The following is a 21,291-nucleotide window of genomic DNA, read 5'->3' on the forward strand; positions in this document are numbered from 1 at the left end:
TTACAGGAATGCATTTTAAATATTCTCCAAGGAACCGCATCAGACCAAGCGAATTTCTAAACACTCAACATACTTCAGTACCCTCTAGCCTGCTTTTCCCTTCTCTCTTATTCCTGTTGCTAGTGTTAATTGTACAGCTGCATACTCATAACTGACCTTCTGAAGTGCAGCTCCATACTGAAAATACATTAAAGCAATTCTCTTTCATTTTACTAGTTTATAACAAGCTTAATGCCTTTGTCCAAGGCATTAATTTGTATGCCTGAAGACCTACATGTTTTGGGACCCATTATCTGAGAAATGGCCTCTGTCTCTGTTATAAAGCTACAGCAAATGTCATCAGACTTACTTGTACTGGCATACAGTGCATTTGTACTTAATCCTTAATACAGGCATGAAAGTATTGATGTTCAGGGGTTCTCTGTGAGGAAGCCCAGATTTAAGAACTGTTGTACAGGTTAGCATGGTGTTTTTGGAAAATCGGTCAAGGGCAGAAGTGGACAACTCTGTCAATAGGATTTTTTTTTTTTTTCTGCAGATCAGCAGAATGCCTCAGAAGCTTGATGGACATATGTAGGAAAAAAAAAAAAAAAAAAAAAAAAAAAAAAAAAAAAAAACAGAAGAAAAAAGTAAACACTGTACTACACAGGTGTGTATTTCTTAATGCATAAACCAATGTATTCTCCATACATGTATAACTTACATAAGGCAGACTAGTTGCTGTTCAAGGAGATGACAGTACATTTCACAAACCTGCATATACTATGTAGGCTCAAAAGAGAAACAGTAATCCAGTAATTTGTAAACAGTAAACAGTAATTTGGGTGTTGGACCCGATGATCTTTTGAGGTCCCTTCCAACCCCTACAGTTCTGTGATTTTGTGATCCAATCTCACTGCTTTTATATACTCTGCTAAGCCTTGGTTGGGCTGATAGCCATCCTCAGCATTTAGAGGAAAGAGCTAGAGCAGGATGGATACAAGAGGGAACTTAACACAAAAACTGGAAGAGAAACACGGAGAACAGAAGCAGATGAAGGGACCTTGGGGAGCATGATGAAGTGGTGCTGCTTAGGATACACAGTTAGGCTTGTGGCTGGCTGCAAGTATTATGAGAGCAAAGAAACCCCTTTCTTCAGGCATTCAGCTGAAGTCCAAGTTACAATCACAATGATACTTAGCATAGGGGTAACAGGCTATCTGTTTTGTTAACTTCCTCAGTTGTAGCTTTGAGGAATGCATAGGGCTAATTTTGTAACAGACAAGACTGCAAGCATTGCCTGTTCTAAGATCACCTGATCTTATCCCTAACAAAACCATCCCCTCCATCTTTAATCCTATCACACTTCAATCACGTAGGCTGAAACTTTCTTTGCTGGGTGTCTGCCTAAGGCTGCACACTGCTGGAAAACACTACGTTTTGGAGATGAGACTTAAAATTTGGCAAACCAAGCCCATTGATATCCTTCCAGTATTCCCATGAAAATGTGACACATCTGTCCATACTACCTGCAGGAGAGAGAGGAGTGCAGGAGAAAATGAGGGGAGGGTGGGGTTGGTTTAAAAAAAAAAAAAAAAACACCTTATTAAAGTATAAAATTCTTACAAATCTGTGCATTAAATATAATCCAGAGGCTACAGCTATCTCCTGCCTCTACAACTGCTAAACAGAAAGCACTATGTTCATAACAACTCTTGCTATCTTCAGACAGTATGATAAAGAAGCAACCTGGTTGACGTAAAATCCAATATGGAATGATATCATACAGCAAGTGAAAGAAGAGATATCAGGAACAAAAAAAAACACAAGGAACAAAGGCAGAAGAATGTAAATAGACAAGAAAAAGACTGGAACCTGTGTGGGAAAGAAAAACTAGGGGGATAAAATAAGGCTCACTTGGAAGAACAGCATTAAATTGCAGCTAACATGGGGAGACTGCAACAGGGAACTACAAGTGGCAGTTGGTCAAGAGACCATAAAGTGATAATACAAATGAGCTAGTTTAGGAGGTAGGAAGGAAGGTAAAAGAAGCTGCCAGGTACAGAAAAGAGAGATGACTATGTTAGTGCAATCTGAAGGCAAAAATGTACAGAGTCAAACTTGCAGAAAATTCTGTACAATTAAAGCACATCCTTCCCAGTGCCTCTAATAGAGCCAAAGATTTTGAATTTCACCATTCATTTGCTGATTGCAAATACATACAAAAATGCATACATTAAAATAGCATTAATTTAAGTTTGCCAACTCAAACGCTCAAAAATAGGAACAAGTAGAATTAAACTTGCCTATGTCCAAATGCTATATCTAATATGATCTTTACCTACTTACAAGGTATTCTATATATAATGAATATATTATTGATATATACTTGTATAGATATGCATGTAAATCTGTATCTAACATAAACGTATTATTGGTACTGCATATCATTATTTTTTCAGACCATCCTCAAAGTGATGCACTTTATTAACAAGAACAAAACACTCATTTTAGCTATAGATGCATATACTGAGCTCTGTAACTACCAAAGAGTACTTAACTCTCTCAGGTTTTAACTATAAATATCAACTTAATCAATTAAATATAATAAAAAAAAAATGCTGTGACAATTGAAAAAGACACTGAAAACATAAAAACAAACAAACAACAAAAAGCATTTCATTACAATTGAAGGCTATTGAAAAATAAAATCCAGGAAACCTTACTCAAGTGTTGTTTCTTGTTGTGTTTTTTAATTTTTATATTCTACTAAAACTGGCTGAAGATGTAATTTCCTTGTATATGGTTAAAATTGAATATGTTCGTGTCTTACTCTCTGAAACAAAGAGTTTCAATACGAAGTGGAAGAACAATGTATTTCTAAAAGTTGTGTGCTACCCATCCTTCTGAAGTATATCAAAGTAACTGAAGTCTGCTGATATTTAGTCACCCACATGCTTCACATGCTGCTGTATACAAACGTATGGGATAAACAACATTCCTATCATGATTGCAACATGAATAAAAACTTTTGTGGATGTCTTTCACCTACAGCTACAAAAAAAAAAATAAAATCTATTAAGATGAATAAGTACTCTAATACACAGTTACTGCTAATTACCAAAATATTTTTCTACTAATTACTGGAAAACCTGTGGTAGTTTTAGACAGAGAGAATAGTTTGGAAACTACAAAAGCACAGAAGAATGAGTGAAACTGGCTACTGAAAGCTGGCTCGGAAATCTCGAGTGATAGTTGGGTCATTACCAAGAGGAGAGAACACTCTACCATAATGTCTTCAAGTTTGCTACTATACATAAACATATGTAATTAAAGGGCTGAATCTCAACTCAAAACAGTTGGAACTCTAAATTATCATTCAAAAAGATGAGTAAGCCAGTAAACAGACAGACTCAACTTTGTGTTCTTGTATGCTAGCCATCTACAAGTTGGAATTACACATTTTAATCCTAAAGCGTTATGTCTTGCTAGGATTAAACATCGGTCATGAAAATTTTCCCCTTTAATATTAGAGGAGATAAAAAACCTTGAGGGAGAACACTTGTTCAAAGCAGCAAAATACAAAATCTGTAACAGAAACTGACAATTCAGTTCCAGCAAGTCTGTGGTACTTGCTTGAACATTTTCAGATCTAAAAAATGGAAAAATGAAATAGAACCAGTATGAAAAAATGCAATGGATATTTCTCAATTATTGAGCTTTTTTTTTTTTTTTCCCCCTTAAGAAATAAATAAATAAATAAATAAAAAGGTAGGATTACCTTTTTATACCAGAGGTTAACTTTCATTTCCTTACCCACAAACAATGTGACAATTCCGAAATGTTAGACTTTTTCAAATAAATGCTACTATCTAAATAGTTATGCTAGTTAAACTCTCCTGAGCAACTCTAACTACAAACTGTATTTCAAAACGTTCTGTTTACTTTACACCATTCTGAACCACAGATGACAAAGTTTGCTTGAAGCTGTAATTACTCTGCAAAGCTGGGAAGCCAATTAGAGGGCCTGAAACCTGCCAGTTCCAAAAAAAAAAGCACAGATCATCTGTTCAGATTTTATTAAAAAGTTTAAAGTTTGAATTCTATAACTTTAACCATATAATCACCAGTGTTCTTTTCCTAAATGCACTCCCGCAGCACAAAAACCAACCAACCAACAAACAAACAAACAAACAAAAACACAGAAACAACATTAATATCATATTATTATTTCATATATGGAAGTTTTCAACTTCAGCAGAATTTGTTGATATGGCTAGACAAGAATGTTAAACATAAAAGCAGCCATAAAAAATGCACTAAAAAATGAACAGAAGGTTGCATATTTGAGAAAATATTTCTAATGCAGACTGAGTTTTAGCACAAAAGAGGACTTCCTATAATTATCGTATGATATAAAAGAAATAGTACTGGACCACTGATTTCATTGCGTAGCATATATGTATTTTTTCCATATATAGACTGATAGCTATAAACAGATACCTACATATTTATTTGCATTATAATTGAATCCTTAACTTCTTATTCTTCTGTCTTTCCTTCAGAAGACATACACCTCACTGTCCCAACATTTGCCTCTTCAGTTGCTACTCCAATGCTTTATTTCTCATGTAGAAACACATTGCTTACAATTACTTTTTCATTATTGCCACTCTCTTTGTGCTCCGAATACCCAGTTTTCTCTAATGACCTTTTTTGTTAGACAAGTATCAGAATTAATGTACCATTTTCATAACATTGACATAGATAAACATGTTTTTGCTCATATACGTATGAAAAGCCCTGATAATATATATGTATATATACACACACAAATACATGTGTATACACACACTTTCCCTTAGCTTGTTCCTCTCCTGATTCTCTCAGCTGTTTATCTACTCCGTAGGGTAACTCTTCTTCTCTGAGGCTTTCCATAAGACTCTGTCCTTGGTCTCCTCTTTTCTCACTACATTTTGTTTATGTTTATTTTGTTTTATATTACCCATAAAGATAAGTTTGGTCACACAGAGATACATGTGATTGACATACTATCCTTTCCTTGGTCTCAGCAAATGCAGTTTTCCCCTAAAAATGTCATACCCAAACTGATTATAACAAAATAAAATAAATAAAAAAAAATCCACAGATTATTTTTCTCCATTGTCCCTTTGATCACATCATTCTTCTCTTCACATTCCTCATTTCCTACACAGCTCTAGCACATCAGACAGTGGTTAACTTTTCAACATGGACTATCCCCACAGCTTAATCTCATCCTCTTTATTACTCTTTATTCAGTATCCAAACGACCATTCCTGCCATCCATCCTCCTCCCACTGTTCCAGTTTCAACACCATTTCTCAAAATAATTCCTAATTTCTCTCTGTTTGCTGTACTGTTCTCCTTTAAATCCTCCTTAAAACTCTCCTTCACCATGATGTGTTAAAAAGCGGAAGGAGGGAGGGAGAACAGAAAAGAGACAAAAAATCTAACCTTGACAATGGATTAGTTGTTGATGTGCTGAGACCACTGCCTGTACTACAGGCTAATACTGTCTCATTGTTTTCTCATACTCCCCCCATCTGTTTGCATCCATCTGCTGTCCCTTGTTTTATATTTGGAATTTTAGTATTTTGGAGCAGGGACTGACTTTTTGTTCTGTATGGGTAGAAATCCCACTTCTGTGGTGCTTGGCTCATGACTAGAACTTGTATGTGCTTCGATGCCACAACATATATGACTGCATAACAAACACACACACACACACAAAAAAAAAACATATATATGTATTCCTTGAAACTGAAAAAGATCACTGTTGATGCACTTCATCATACTGGAAAAGTTTATTTCCACCACTCTAAAAAGCACTGAAGTAGTATCTACACGCTTCTATCATGACAACTAGCTTGCTGGTCACCCTTTCATGCAGAGAGAGAATGAAAATGAGAGATTTCTGTATCTTATTGTTGGGCTTTACCTGGGGTTTTGCTTGTTATCACAGAAAGTAGTAACATTATATATCCCTCTGTCTTTCATACAAACACCTTGATTTCATTTATGCAACTGGGTGTATCACAACAGGATAAAAAACTGTCAGACTTGCCAATACACTTCCACTTTGACATGCCATGCTTATACCAGGCCCTATTTAAAGATAACTGGGGACTATGTAACAGTAAACTGCTCTCTGAGAAAGCACTGTCCATTAAAATGGAAGGATAAGTTCAAGGAACCTATTTTCATTCACTACCCAAGCCAACAATTAAATCCAAACTTCTAAGTCAAATGACAGAATACCAACTATGCCACCTAGAAACCATTCATAAGGTAATAGGAAAGCCTCCCAAAGAAAATTACTGGTCCAGTTTTCCAAAAACATGAGCATAGGCCCATCTAACACAGTAATATTGGTTATACACAGTGGATTTGAATTTCCATAGACATATTTGCATATGCAGTAAACTACATATACATTGCCTTTTTCTCCCCATAAATATTTTCAGTGTTGAATGATTATTTATTCAATTTTACCATTATTACTTTGGAATTAAATTTGTACTGTAATTATAAGTAACTAGTTACATGTGTATCCATGTGCTCATGTCATCCAATGTTGAGACAACTAAAAACACCTGGGACTTCAAAATTAAATCTCATTGAAAAGTTAACTGTGGAGTTGCTGGTACGGAAAGTCATGCCTAATGGCAAAGTATTTTCATGCATAAGTTGATCTCAGCTAAAGCATGTTTTGTTTTGTTTTGTTTTCCCATTCATTTCCTAACACCATTCCCTGAAAACATTTCAATCCTCATGTTTTGAAGATTTTTTAATCCCCAAAATAATAAACCTTGTCTCTGGCCCATTGAAAAGGTTAAGACTAGTAAAAAGTAGTACAGATTCTCCATTTAGAGTAGCCAGGGTTCATCAACAATAATTTCCACAGAAGAAAAAAAAAATAAGAAAAACATGTTATAAAAGGATACCTTCTCACAATAACTAGAATTTATTTCACCTTTGCTATTTCTTTTCAAAGGCAAGGAGGGTAGCTGTACCACAGAGTGCTTAGAAAGCAAAATCTTTCAAGATACCATAGAAATTCCAGGTGACATCACTTTTGGCCAAAGCTCAAAGGCTACTGCAACGGGATACATCTCTTTCCAATTATTCTCCGTGTGAAGATCAAAATGAAGGCAAAGGGCCAATTCTTAGAGATACCTCATCCCAAATGTACTGTGTGATTACTTACATACTCATTGCATGTGTGAGAAGTGGTTTTGTTTTGTTTTTATTATTTATTTATTTATTTATACCAGTAAGGCCACAAAAGCTCCTTAAGTAGGATTGGAAACAACCGCCTCTTCTTCCCCACTCTGCTCTCCCTAATAATGATGACCGTCAAAGACCAAGGTGGTTTACACAAAGCAGTATTGATTCTGCTTCAGCAGCACTGGACCACTTAAAAACAGTATTGTGCAACCATACTGTTCTTTTTAGGGACTACTGAGGGTATAAATCCTGTCGTGCTGCACAGCCAAAGTACTAGTTTTGTTCAAAAAATAATGGAGTTTTAAAAGACAGGGCATTTTTTTAGGCCCCTGCCTATACAGAGAATCTACAGCAATCAAATCAAAATTATTTTTAAACTGGTTCTGACTGCATAAATGCCTAAGCAAAAGCAATTTAAATTAACATATTTTATTTTGCAGTTGAGGTGGGCTAGGAATGCACACCCACTCAGTTACCATGACTCAGTCAATCAGCAGTGTCTCTTCAAACTACAATAACTTCATTACTTGCAACTGCTTGTCTATACCTGAAATGAGCTAAGCTGATTTTGAACTAGTCAGTTCAGGTAAGCTTATACTTCTGAGGTTACCTCCCAAAAAACAGCATCAATCAGCATTAAGTTTCCACACTGAATTTCCTACCTCATTTATCTTCCAGTGTATGGCTAAATACCACAGCACAACTCTTAGTTCTTAGTGAGTCTAAGTGTCAGGGGATGACCATTAAGAACTGAAAGCATACCTCAAAAGCACAGCTCTCTCTGAATTAAGGTATTTAAAGGTGTATAAAAAAAAAAAAAACCTCTGTAAAATAAGCTGGCTTGACAGAGTGATTCTTACACACCACCCAGTGTCACAAGATGTTGTTCTCCCGACCACAACCCCGTGGCAGCTCAGTGCATGTGGCGCAGGGCACTCCTGCTGACATTTGCATGTGCCCCAAGAGGGCTGGGAAGCAGCTCCCATGGGGAAGCCAAGCCCTTGATCGGGAGCCTCAGGGCACAGCCAGTAATGGGCCAGTCCCACACCTACCCACAGGGCTCAGCTCCATCCAGCCCCGGTCTGCCATGCCCTGTGTGCCCCTCAGTCAACTCCATCTTGCCTCCAGGGACCCGCCACCATTTCCACTGCTGGGCCCACACAGTTTCCCTGCTTTTTGAGCAGACAACTGCAGGCTGAGGAGCATGTGCTGCCTTGGGCTCTCCCTGTCTACAGAGAGCTTCTACCTGTTCAAGTGCTGTGTCCTCATGCCTTCCCCTCTATTTCCTCCCCAGCCACTCCAAGGAAAAGAAATGCTATCCAAACACTCCATCCTATGAGAAAATAACACCTGATGAGAAAGGCATTATGAATAAAGGCATATTCAGTCCTGGAAGCATCGTTAACAGGATATAAAATAGTTTTGTTCTCAGGCCTTCCTCTCACTCACAGGATTCCTGAGGGAATACACTGGCTACACAGCATCAAGGAGAGAAAAGTGCTAAGTGTTGGGCTCTGCTTTTCTTACAGTTATCTTGGAAAAAATCAGGAAGCAACTATAGGGAAAACAATACTACATCTGGGAAAGTCTTTTGCAAGAGAGGAAGGGGGCCACACTGTTGGGAAAATATCTATGCGATCAAAGAAACTGGTTTGACAGAGTGGATAAAGAAGTTTTAAACTACAGAACAAGTATCACACAAAGCAGAGCAGTACAAACTTTCCAGTGTTCAACTCCAACAGTGCAAGGAAAATAATACCATAGCCTTGGCCTTTTCTGCTTAAATAACAAGCTGTAACTTAGAGCCAAAGATGTCTATCATTTGGAGAGCAAAAAGTAGACTGAGACCACACTCACTTTACAGATAGCTACAAAGATTACATGAAGATAGGACTATAAAGACATATCTTTAAATCCCTGCCAACCTAATCAAGATGGTATTAACAGTGATCTCACACTCCATCTGCCTGGCTAGTAATTTATGAAAAACGTACTTCACTATTACAGGAAAAATATGTTGCACTGCTTGCGGCCACAAACCTACTGCAACAGCTCAGGAACTTACAGATCGGAGGCCGTGAGACCAGTACTTGACATTTACCAGGTACTGCAGATGAGATCCAATTCATTCACATAGTGTTAGTGGGTGGTTTTTTTTGTTTGTTTGTTTGCCCTACTGATGATCTCATCTTCAGACAGATAAAATAGGTGAACAAAAACTTACAGTCCTTTGCAATTCAGAGTGTATATACCATATCATACTGCCTTATATTTTCAGCTTTTCCTTGTCATGCGATTTTGTACTTCTTATTCAAAATCAAACAGAATCCATTTAATTAAAACCAAGTTAAAAATTAGAATCTTATCCAAGAATTCTGATTCTAGAAAATGTTTTGTTTGTCACATTGTGAACTCCATATAGGTACTTCACTTAGATTTTATAGGATTATTTTAGTGAGTGAAAATATCTCTCTATTCTTGCCCTGATCAGCAGTCATTTCTGATTAAACTACTGCTTTTCCTGTCAGAAAACAGAAAAACTCATCTTGCTTACCAAAATGGTATTTTGCAAGATGCAGAAAGGACTTCCAGCTCACTGCTCCTCCCCCCCCCCCCCCCTTTTTTTTTTGAGGGGGAAACAATAAGAAATCTTCCAATTCCCATCAAAACAAAGTTTAGTGGCAGCATTCTAATATCAGCATTACATAAATTGGCCTCTGGGTATCGGGACAGAAAAAAAAAAAAATCAACACCAGTCAATCAACTTGGCAACACGACTATTTGGATCATCATTCTAGTTGTAATGGCAAAGAAAGACTAGAAATGCAATGAAGAGCATAGTAAATCAGGACATTAAAAAAAAAAAAAATCTTCAGTGCTTCAAGTACTTCAGTACTACAAGTGTTGTTTGTGCTGGGTATAGGGCAAGAAGTATCTAAGAAAAAACTAACTGCTACAAATGACTGGGTTCGTACATTAAGTAGAATAACTAAAGAATAATGGCCTATGACCTAGTCAATACTAGGTTTACCTGCTCATATGAACAACATAAAGGCATTATTGTTTTCTTTTGTTTGTTTGTTTGTTTTAGTGGATAGCAACAAGGCAAAATGAGCCTCTAATATTATTAAAAGGCCTGTATATTTATTAAAAGGCTTGTAATATTATTAAAAGGCTTGTATACTCAATACCATTTCGAAGACTTCTGTCATAATCAGAATATGCAAGGCTTTCCTCTTCTGGTTGTAGGACAAGACATGGGCTTGGAGCACAAGATGATTTCTTTAATAACAAAATGTGCAAATTACTTTGTATACACTGGCTGAGTCAATCTCAAGAACAATCCTATCAAGAAAATAGGCAAATTCAGTCTCGGTAGAATTTGTTCCACCTTCAGCAATGCAGAGGAAGGGTATCCAGATTCCCTAAGTACACGTTCTTGTGGCTCCAGTACTCCCCTATAAAATTAAATGCTGCTATTTATTATATTGCAGTATGCTAAAAACATTTTCAAAGAAGTTGATAAAGTTTTCTGGTTTTCTAGTGTTCTTTTGGAAGTTTCTAGCTATGATATACAAAACAGTTATATTATGGGAGATTTTTTTGCCTGATTAGTTTAGCTCCACATATAATTTAATTTCTGTTCAGAAACATTCATATCAATCTCACTTTTCCAGATGAAAAAAAAAAAAGAAAAAAAAAAAAAAAAAAAACAACTACAGATTGATCTCTTAGAAACATTCTGGGAAAAGAAGAAATCACAATGTCTTCACTTTACCCAACAGATACATACTTCATAGCTTTGCTAATATATGCAAATTGTCTGATTGCTCAAAATTACTGATTAACCAGGCTGGAGAGCTGATTACCTGATTATCCAAGAGATAAATAATTTAGCATGATTTTGTGCCATTTGACAGTCTAGATAATTTTCTAATTAATTTGAGTTTTCAAGTGAATTCAGGGATACTACCAAAAAAAGAAAAAATGAGGTCAATGATCTGAATACAGGTAAGCTTTCCAAGGATTTTCTTCTTATAGCAATCATTTCTCAAATGTTATTGTTAGTTACAGACACCTCAGACAAAAAAAAAGATAAAAATTGAGGACTTAGATTTAAAAAAATATTCAAAAACCAACCCATGGTAAAATTTTTAATGCCATCTGTAAAAATATCCTGTAGAGCTGGACATGAGATTAGGGGGGACTAGCATGACGTGTGGCATCAAACTTGTACTGTTACCAATAAATTCTGACCTCCACATGAAGCAATATGTAACAGATATTTTGTCAATATGCTGAGAGAATAATAAATACTGGAAATACATACTTGCCACTGAAAAGTTGTTGAGTGGATATGGCAGATCCACATCCTGGGGCTTCTCCTTATAGCCTATGAAAGAGCCATCTGTCTTTAGCAGGAAATATCTTGGCCGCCAATTTTTTATATATTCTCCTAAAGAAGAAGAAGGAAAAAAAAAAAAAAAAAAAAAACACGTTCATTAGTACTGTAGAAAAAAAAAACAACACTTTGATATTAAAAAAGCATAACATATCATCAGTGTCTAACATTAATTATACCAAAATCTTTTCAGATGTTTTCAATTTACAAAGGAACTTAAAGGAACTTTAACTCCCTCCAAAAGAAGAGAAAATGGAATTGCAATGGTAAGCCTGGGCTATAGAATAATGCCTCTGTAATAAGGAGCTACAAGCACTATACAGTAATACTCCATAAACCTAAATTTTATTATACTATACTCTTCCAAATCCTACATTTTCATACCTGTAAACAGTCTGAAATTTGATACAGGTGAAAATAAGCACTACAGCTCAACTTTTAATAAAAAAAATAAATCTCAACTACTACAAGGTAGAACATTCACCCTGCTGAGGCAAAAAACATCAAGTTCCTTAAAATATAATCTATCAGTAAGAAGACTGGAGGTCATGAAGAATGTACACAAAGCATACTTAACAAGTATACTTGAAAGCAAAAAGAATATATAAAGAAGAAAAAGCAGAAGCCAGTAATCTTTTATAAGATAAGTCTACCCATAAACTCATCACCTCCACTATCTTCCTACCCCAGTCTGAGCAGAAAGTTCTGCAAGCCATAAGGTATTCATTCAGAAACCGCAATGTAAACAACAGGACAGCACAGAGGTGGTACCTTAATCAGTGTCATTTATTTGATATTTAAGGGTGAAAAATCTCTTTAATATTGCAATATTTTATAATGCCACACCAAAATCTCAGCAACAACTTCATTTTTTTAATGTGTAATTACTCAGGTAAATACAGGTGCATTTAGACCAGCCCAACTTTCCCTATCTTTGATTTCTTTCAACTCTACAGAGCAAATAATATACATACAAGCATCTAGTAAGATTTTAAATAAGCCATTGTAAAAAAAAGTGTATGTACCAACACAGAATTTCCAAATGTCCTTAGAAGTTGCCACTTATTACACACTTGTAAGCTGCATGCTAAAATACTGTTCTGAGACTCGAAAGATTACAGCAATGTGTCACAATGAAATAAGAATCATGACCTACTCATATTAACTTAAAAAACACAATTCTAAGTTCAGTAAGGCTAAAACTTAAAAATTATTTCCATTTTTCAGTTTGCAAAATGCTCAGAACTGACTACAATCCAGAGGCTGCACTGTCCCTGGACTAAACTCAGTCCTTGAGTAGTGCTTAATTACCTCAGCACCCTGCTAACTGTAGCTACACAGCTTTTACACAATTCAGAGGTCAGACAAAAATTTACACCCATTAAAAAAAATTTACACCGAGATTGCTCCATTAGAGGCTAATCTATGTTTCCTGGCCCTCGGTAGCAAAACTTTTAGTTATTCATATCTCTGGATAGCAACGCACCCGCTTGATTTTGTTATCTAGAGATTTTCACGTAAGTAGAGAGAAAACTCAAAAAGTTCAGTGTTACTTAATGTGACCAAAAAATAGAGCAGATATACAGCACTAATTACATTTGTATTGACCCAAAGCTTTCTATCTTAAATCTTTGGTGCTAGTTCAGCTGGGAACATCCACGCTGATACTGCTGGTCTAAATTGATTTCAGAATGGGAAATCCCTGCTCAAATAAAAGTAAGCCCCCTCCCCCCCTTCCTCCCTCCCCCCCCCCCCCCAAAAAAAAAAAGTGCAAAAACTGTATAATTATACAAAAAGGTGAATATGTTACTTGAATTAAGTTTTCTGAATATTTGAAAACAAGATAATCATAGGCCTAAGGAAAAGTATGACTCTAAGAACATTTTAAATATGTTCCATGAAATACATGTTCCATTTTTTGCTGATATCTGCCTGGACTCAAGAATTGAAGCCAAAGCAAAACCTTACATATCAGTTCATCCAGTATGAGTTTTAAAAATATTAGCAGCCTTGTCACTTCCTTAAGGTTAAGCAGATCATAATGACAATCTTCTGTAAGGTTCTCATACACTACATCTTACTTGTTTCTAGGAGACTGCTATGACAGACAGTGCCCCTGTTAGTTGATTTAAAACCTATCAAGATCTTAGTCTTCTCTGGAAGGTGCATTCACTGGGAGGCAGGTGTCTAATAGAAGAAGATTTGCTCAAGGGCAGTTTGGACAGAACACCAGTACACCCAAGCCAGCTCAAAGGTTCAGGTTTTAAAGAAAGTCCTCCTTTCTGTGAGGAATAAACTGGACAGGGAGATACGCAGACTGGACTCTCAGAATTAGGGATGACAAGGTAAGCACACTAATTAGTCACCTCAGGAAAAAACAGAAACCATCACTAACTTACATACACCTGCTCTTAAGAGATGCAGTGCATACTTCTCCATCACTTACTCCCTTCTCTTCTTAGGGCAACATTTAAGATCACGTTTAGCTTCTGCTAGGTACTCAGTCTCTTAATCAGAAGACTGAACAGATTTTTGATCATCTAGTCAGTTATGCAGTTGACATCCTGCCCAGAGAAAAACTGTTAGAAGAGTCTACTACTTCCAAGCTTTTCTGAAGAGAGTTAGGCACTTTGGACAAAAGTTAATCACAGGAAGATATAAATAATTGAATGAAAAATAAGTACCAGCTTATCCATGAGCACAACTGTACCTCTGCCTTCACCCTGCAAACTATAGCCAGACACAGGACACGCAGTTTAAAAGCAATAGCTATAGCTTCATAAGAATCCTGTATATTTCTTTCACAGACATTTTTCTTTGAAGAATGTTTCTCCTAAATGGTTCCCCAAGATGAAATCAGTAAACACCCCTTTTTCAGGGCATCTGTACAAACTCATGCACATACACAAATATATAACCCATTTTTTCCTTGAAATGACCAATATTCCAATCCCTCTTCAACACCTATGCAGGAATATTTATCATCTGCCTTTTATTTATTTTGTAATTTAATTAACAAATGGGTGAAGACTTTTGAAGAACAAAGTAAACAGTGCTATCAGTAAGCAGTTCACTTAACTGCTGAAGTGGTTTAATGGCTCTCAAGATGCACTCTAGGTGCTCTCTTATAACCACATTCCTTCTATAGGATTTGCTTAACGACAGAAAAATATTTTAGTCCATACTTCTTAATAGACATTTTTACTGGAATGTTTTGAAAGAGAAAAATCCTCCATACAAAAAGAGGAAGAAAAAAAAAAACAAAAACAAAAAAAAACAAACACAAGATAACAACAATAAGAAACCCAACACTGAAACACAACAGAGTATTTGGAAAGAAAAAACACTTTCATGACTTCTACCTTACCAGCCCAAATAAAACAAAAACATCTTTCATAGTTTAAGCAGTATTTAATTACTTTAAATATGTCTGGGGTGTACATTTAACAAGTACCTCAAAAAACAAACAACAAAAAACAAAGTAACAAAAAACAAACAACAAGAAGTTTACATCTGGAAAGTCAGTAATTCAAGTGAAAAGAAATTCCAGGAGAAAGGAGTCCACACAGGCTAACCAACACACAAGACAGCCTGACAATTTAATGAAATGTAGCTGTGGTACTTAAAAAAGCAGTGGATCTGCCACAGAGAATTAATCAGTTTGTACCCGACTTCCTGCTGAGTTAATGTAAGCTAAATTATTATTTTGCTTAAATTTACACCCTTCTAAGTTGAAAAACATGTACTCATAGAATCTATTTATTAGACTGTAAGAAGAGGTCTCTAATTTCAACCACCACAGCAAAGAAAGCCAAGTAATACATACATGTTTTTAATTCTTGTCAAAGTTTTTAAAGCTGCTTGAGAAAAGAGGCACTAAAATGCGTATCTCAAATATGTACAGACAATAAATACATATTCACAATACAAATTTAGAATCAGGTTTAGGTTGTTGGGGTGTGCTTTTTTAATAGCTACTAGCAGAATACACCCCAAAGTGGAAATAATACAGCAGAGCATTCTTGAGGCACATGAAAATACAATCTGATCTTTGTGCAAAAGCACCCTCACAAAATGCAACTCTTTAACTAATGCTGGATTTAATAATAAATACACTGGATAACAACAATAACAAAGAATACTTAAAGAATGTCTGTTCAGAGAACATGACCCTTGCAGCTAGCTCTGTACTCGCCTACTGCAACTGTAATGATTTTTTTTTTTTTTGCCTTTGACAGATAGTAACAAGAATCCTGCCTTCAGGACATTTCAGAAAATATGTTTATTCTAGTGATGCAATGTTTGTAGTTTTGATACTGCGGAGGAGCTTCACAAAGAAGTGTTTTCTAAGAAACCATGTGAGTGTTCAACAAACCCACATTAGATTAACCATATCACTCTAAGTTTGCAATTTTTTCACTTCACCTGAGGACTCAAATCATCTCTTCAAACACACACTTCAAGTTGCATTCAATGGTTGCAGTTTTTAGCCTCATCCATTTGTAATCCCCAGCATATGGAAAATTAGAAATTCTCGAAAACTTACTTAGTAAAGCCAAATTAATCTCATTATTAAAAAAAAAAAAAAAAAAAACTGTAAGTTTTAAAAGATCACTTTTGCAAAACATCTACATTTTTTAATATGTAAATGGTTTTAGAGGTGTGAAGGAAATGTCTTTAATATACAGTGCTGATAAGCAACAGAAACCTGAGTTCAAAAACTTGCTTCCTTAAAAGAAGCAACAGCTGCCACACAGACATAAGTGAGATTTAAGGGAAGGGAAAAAAAAAAAAAAAAAGCCCTCCAAGCAGAGAACACCAAAAATCTGCCTCTCGTCTGTGTCACCAATTTACAAAAATGGCTTTAACAGAAATAATATACAAATATGGTTCTCTCCTCCTTTTTTTTTTTTTTTTTTCCTTTAAGAGGCACTTCTGTGTTAAATCAGACCATAGTTCCCCTGCACTAGCATTTAATAAATAGTTGGGGGAAAAAAAAGTGAATGTGTCTAAGAACAAAATTATAGTAAATAAACTTTTAAAAAATAACTATAGGCATATGCAGTTTTTCTTTAAAAGAAACAACTGTAATTAATGCCAGGTCAAGTAAAATATCAGAAGTAATGCCAGTGGTTCTGAGATTGAATTTACTTACCTTGGCCCTCTGAGGGCAGTGTTACCTAACGCACGATTAGAAGCAGCAGTAGACTATTTGACTAAGTCTGTAGACACTAGTGAAAGTCAAGCACTCCTGTTTAATATTTACTCACTTGTGATTTAATGACAACAAATTTGCAACACAGTTCAAAGCTACTGTAAAAAAATAAATGTTTTAAAAAGCTAAAAGATATACCTGTCCTCATGATTCAATATATGCTCTTCAATACAATGTATGTAAGTATACCATCATGCAAAAGGTTTGACAAAAATCTTACTGCATGCCAAAAAAAAAAAAGTGAAACTATTTTTTTTTGAACATGCATTAGCATTTTTAAATCTTTTTTTTTTTTTTTTTATTACATGCTAACTCAAGAATTTTCCAGCACTTCAAAGAAGAGCAGAATTTGGAACTAAAATTTTTTGATTCTTTTATACCACAACACAATGATTATTTATTCATGCTGTTTTCCCACAGTTCACTAAGTGACATTTTGAGCACATCTGTACTTACAGTAGACAAATGAATTTTTTCAGTCACAAGAAGAAAATAGTATATAGCATTTCATGCTATACATGGGCATCAGTGTATACCACAGCTAAGCTTCCATTACACTTCCTACAAACTGGGCAATGGTTCCAAACATGAGGTTTGGATACCAGCGTAAGCAAAATGCTGTGATATGGACAGTTCAAAGCACTTGAACTTTTTTATGACATCTCAACCACCCAACGAAGTTACAAAGACTGGTCAATTTATGCTCCGCTCTTCACAGCTGTGTGGTGAGAAACCAGTGGAAACTACACGGATGCTATGATTTTGCATAATGCAGCAAGCAGGCTCAGGAACATGCTCTAGAAGTTACTCAGCTGAGCAAGAGAAGAAGAAAGCAGACACAACGCTCTCCCTTATGCCAGCCAAGATGTACTGAAGAGCTGGCAAACAAAAGGATCAGGATTTTTTCTGAAGCAACAGTAGGTTGTGATCAAAACTAAGGGCTGCTACAGGTAAGGCAGGCAAGTTCCAAGCAGAGATGGAGTCACCACGTAGGGTGGAGGCACTAAGAAACTCTCCATGGTCTCAGTGTGCTTATCTGCACATACAGGTACAAGAAGAACTGAGTTTCTCAGTGGGAAGTTCTTCCCTGCTTCTGTTACTGGGCTTGCTTCCTCTCAGGTTTTGAATGCAACCTACAAAAGTGAGTGAGAGTTTCACCAGGGCTCACATCACTACCCACCCTCATCATCTCATTACGACTACTGGAGTGAGTTAGTGTCCTGTCTTGTATAAATGCAACCCTACTTCAGCTCCTGTTGTTTATTCAACCTTTTTCTGTTGCATTAATAATCTTTCCTTTAAAATATATAAAAATCAAGAGGAAAATATTCCGTAAAAGACAGACATGCCACTATTCAAATGGCAAGCAGTTTTCTAAATGGGTATCTAAAAATTACCGATGTGTTTTGGCATCTCATGGAAAATAAATGGTAGCAATTCATACTCAATTTTGATATGCACAAAATTTTGTCCTTTTAGAAACCTGTACCAGAAATACAAAGTTATCTGACATCCTGACAAATTGAGAATTGACCTTTACCATGTCCATTTTGAGCCAACAGGAAGAAAAACTTGCCAATTTCAACATCACTCTCACTTCCCCTCCATTCTTAAAGGATAAGAATTAGAACAATAAATAAATTAAATAGAAGTTGATATTAGCACATACCGTCTGGAATAACATGGTACTGGATTGCATTGACATCCCTGAACAACAAAGGAGATCAATATTTTCTAAATGTCTGCTATTCAAGAGTGGCAACCCATGCTGGAAACATTTGGGGACACTGCTCACATTTCTTAAGTCTCTCTCTTGCTTATGGTTTTATAGTATCAAAGCACAAAATGCTACAGTATTCAGCTGCTTCTAAAAGGAGTTTTGTAGCTTTTAATAGTATTGAGATGTATTTGTACTAAGTGCAATTTAAAAAAAAAGTAGTCTCACAGGATTTTTGTATTGGTAAAAAAAAAAAACTTCAAGTTCTCAGTACTTTTAAATATTTATATTTTTTTTATACAGAACTATCGGCACTAATTAGTAGACCGTATAACAGAAAACATAAGACTTTCCTTTTTTTTTTGTCAAGTACTAGTAGACCAAAAGACCTTTTTTAGATGTTGCAAGTATTTTAAGAGTAGAACAAGCATACAAATATTTATCTATAAATTACACTGAAAAAGATAGCTGCGGCAGTAATGATTTAAATAGATGTACTTGGTAGAAATATATCTATTAAATAAGATAATAAAATGTAAATGATTTTTTACATGTACCTATGTTGAATTAAACATCCTCTTAATATTCCCTACTTACAACTTTTTGTATAACAGCCAACTCTAGTTTACGCAAGAAACCTCAAAACTTTCCATTGTTTGCAAAAAGAGTATGATAAGTTTGACAATAGTATTATCATTGAGTTGAGTTTCATTGACAGATTATTGTGTTGTCAAAAACTGTCTTACCCCTCTTAAAGCTGGTATACTTCCTAGCATGTTTTTTCAAAGCAAACCGTCTCACTTTTACAACTGGCACATCACAATAATTTTAAAATAGCTCCTCTAAACTTTATGCTTGTCACTAGATATGCTCATAGCCTAAGACCTTATCAGGTGCCAAAAAACGAGCACTAACATCATTCATCTGAATTTTTTCCTCAAGCACACCATTAAGGTCAACATTTTCATTTTACCATTCAGCCCACATCATTTGTAAACAATCAGCCTGAGACACGTAGAAACATTCCTCAATATGCTTGAGCTGAAAGAACATTTTTGTTACCACTGTATGCTTCAGGATTTACTTAAAAACTCTTTGGGTGCATGAAATCATGATAAACAACGACACAGGATTGCCCAGAGTACCTTGAGCTTCACACAAGCCATGACACGACAGCAAATGGAACATTTCTGTAGAGAAGAACCAACAACCCAGGTAACGGGCAAAAAGCAATTCACCATCTGCAGTGCCACTGACCTGCGTCTAGATTCAGGTGCAGAAGTCAGTACTTGGGTAGGAAGCAGTCACACCTAAATTTTCAGTTGTAAACATAATCCAAAATTGACTTTTTCTGCTTAGACAAGATGATGGTAAGAGGAAACATGAAATGTTCCCATAAAAAGTTATTGTTATCAATGATCTAAGATGGAAGACTTAAGAAAATTGGGAGGGTGGGGAGGAAATCTTGGGGTTAAACAGTGGTTAGATTCATTCTGGTAATATTTAAGGCATATTGTGACTAACCAAAAATCCCTGATATATACTAGTAACTGGAAGACAATCTGCAATGCAGAGCTACAGTACACCTCAACCACTATTTCATTCTCCACTTTTCAATTCAATACAGATATCAGATTGCTGAATTTGCACATAATATTTAAGAAAAATAAATAAGGCTTACAAGTTCCCTTTTGCATTTTTAAACTAAATCATCTGGATAAGATATTGCTTTCCTTTAGCCTTTTGGGGCAAGCTTAATTTCCTTTCATGTTTGTATCCATTTTCATACTTCTTTCACATTATCCTGGAAACTCATATTGAAAAGCACTCACCAAACAAGAAATAAGAAAGGATTTTAGAGAAGGAAAGAAAACCATACTCCTATATAGTGATCCGATTTTTTATTATTTTTTATTTGGAACTGTCAAACAGGAAAATACACAAGTTATGGCTGACCAGCTCCTTGCCTTTGGAGAAAAAAAAAAATTGAAAATAAGATCAACTGAAAGAGAAAATTAGTTGCTAATCTCATGCTAACCCCTAGCATTTATTTGTCTACTATATGCCAGACAATCACCGATTGGCAATGTCTGCATAAGAAAAGCTCAGGATGCAGTAGTAAGGGTATGCAATGCGTCAGTCTTGAGGTAGACAAAGCTACGTAAGAACTTGTGTAGCACCTGTCCACCAAATGTCTGAGACTGAAATAACTGCGTTATTCTTTCTACTTCTCCAAGTACCAAATTTATCAAGACTTTTTTTTTCTTTAAATCCACCACATGGAGAAATCAGAAGTTTTCTTTGCTGCAAGAAAAGGCTCTTTTTAGGAATAAACAACGGAAGGAGGGAAGATATTAAACTCCTGAACTAATTAACAGAAGTAAAGGAGGCGGTGGGGGACAATGATAATTAATATGTACCCTCCTCCTAACCAAATCTCCACATACATTCATTCTGTATATGCACACACAACAGCAGCATCATAAACCGTCTCAAGTTCTTGCCATTATTCAGTTCGACATCTGCACATGTTTATGCGTCTCTCCAAACAACCTCTTGAACACCCTGCTGGAGCTGTCATTTTTTTCTTCTCCCTATCTGGCAGATGGCAAGTCAACAATCGGCATCAACAGCAGCCGAATATCTCCCCCCTCCATCCGACCCCCCTAAACAGACACAATAATAACTTCTTTGTGCTTCCCCACAATG

The 21,291-nt window shown here is 35.8% G+C and overlaps 1 protein-coding gene across 3 annotated transcripts in view; it reads right to left on the minus strand.

Annotated features, from left to right (window-relative positions):
* The window catches only part of AKT3 (AKT serine/threonine kinase 3), a 152,896-nt gene that overhangs the window by 61,871 nt on the left and 69,734 nt on the right, over nucleotides 1-21,291 (minus strand). For all 3 annotated transcript variants that reach the window (XM_027453844.3, XM_027453846.3, XM_021271259.4), the window contains exon 3: nucleotides 11,579-11,704. In XM_027453844.3, the coding sequence (XP_027309645.1) occupies nucleotides 11,579-11,704 (126 nt within the window). The remainder of the gene's footprint in view (nucleotides 1-11,578; nucleotides 11,705-21,291) is intronic.

The sequence above is a fragment of the Anas platyrhynchos genome, chromosome 3, assembly GCF_047663525.1.
Source record: "Anas platyrhynchos isolate ZD024472 breed Pekin duck chromosome 3, IASCAAS_PekinDuck_T2T, whole genome shotgun sequence".
Classification (NCBI taxonomy): domain Eukaryota; kingdom Metazoa; phylum Chordata; class Aves; order Anseriformes; family Anatidae; genus Anas; species Anas platyrhynchos.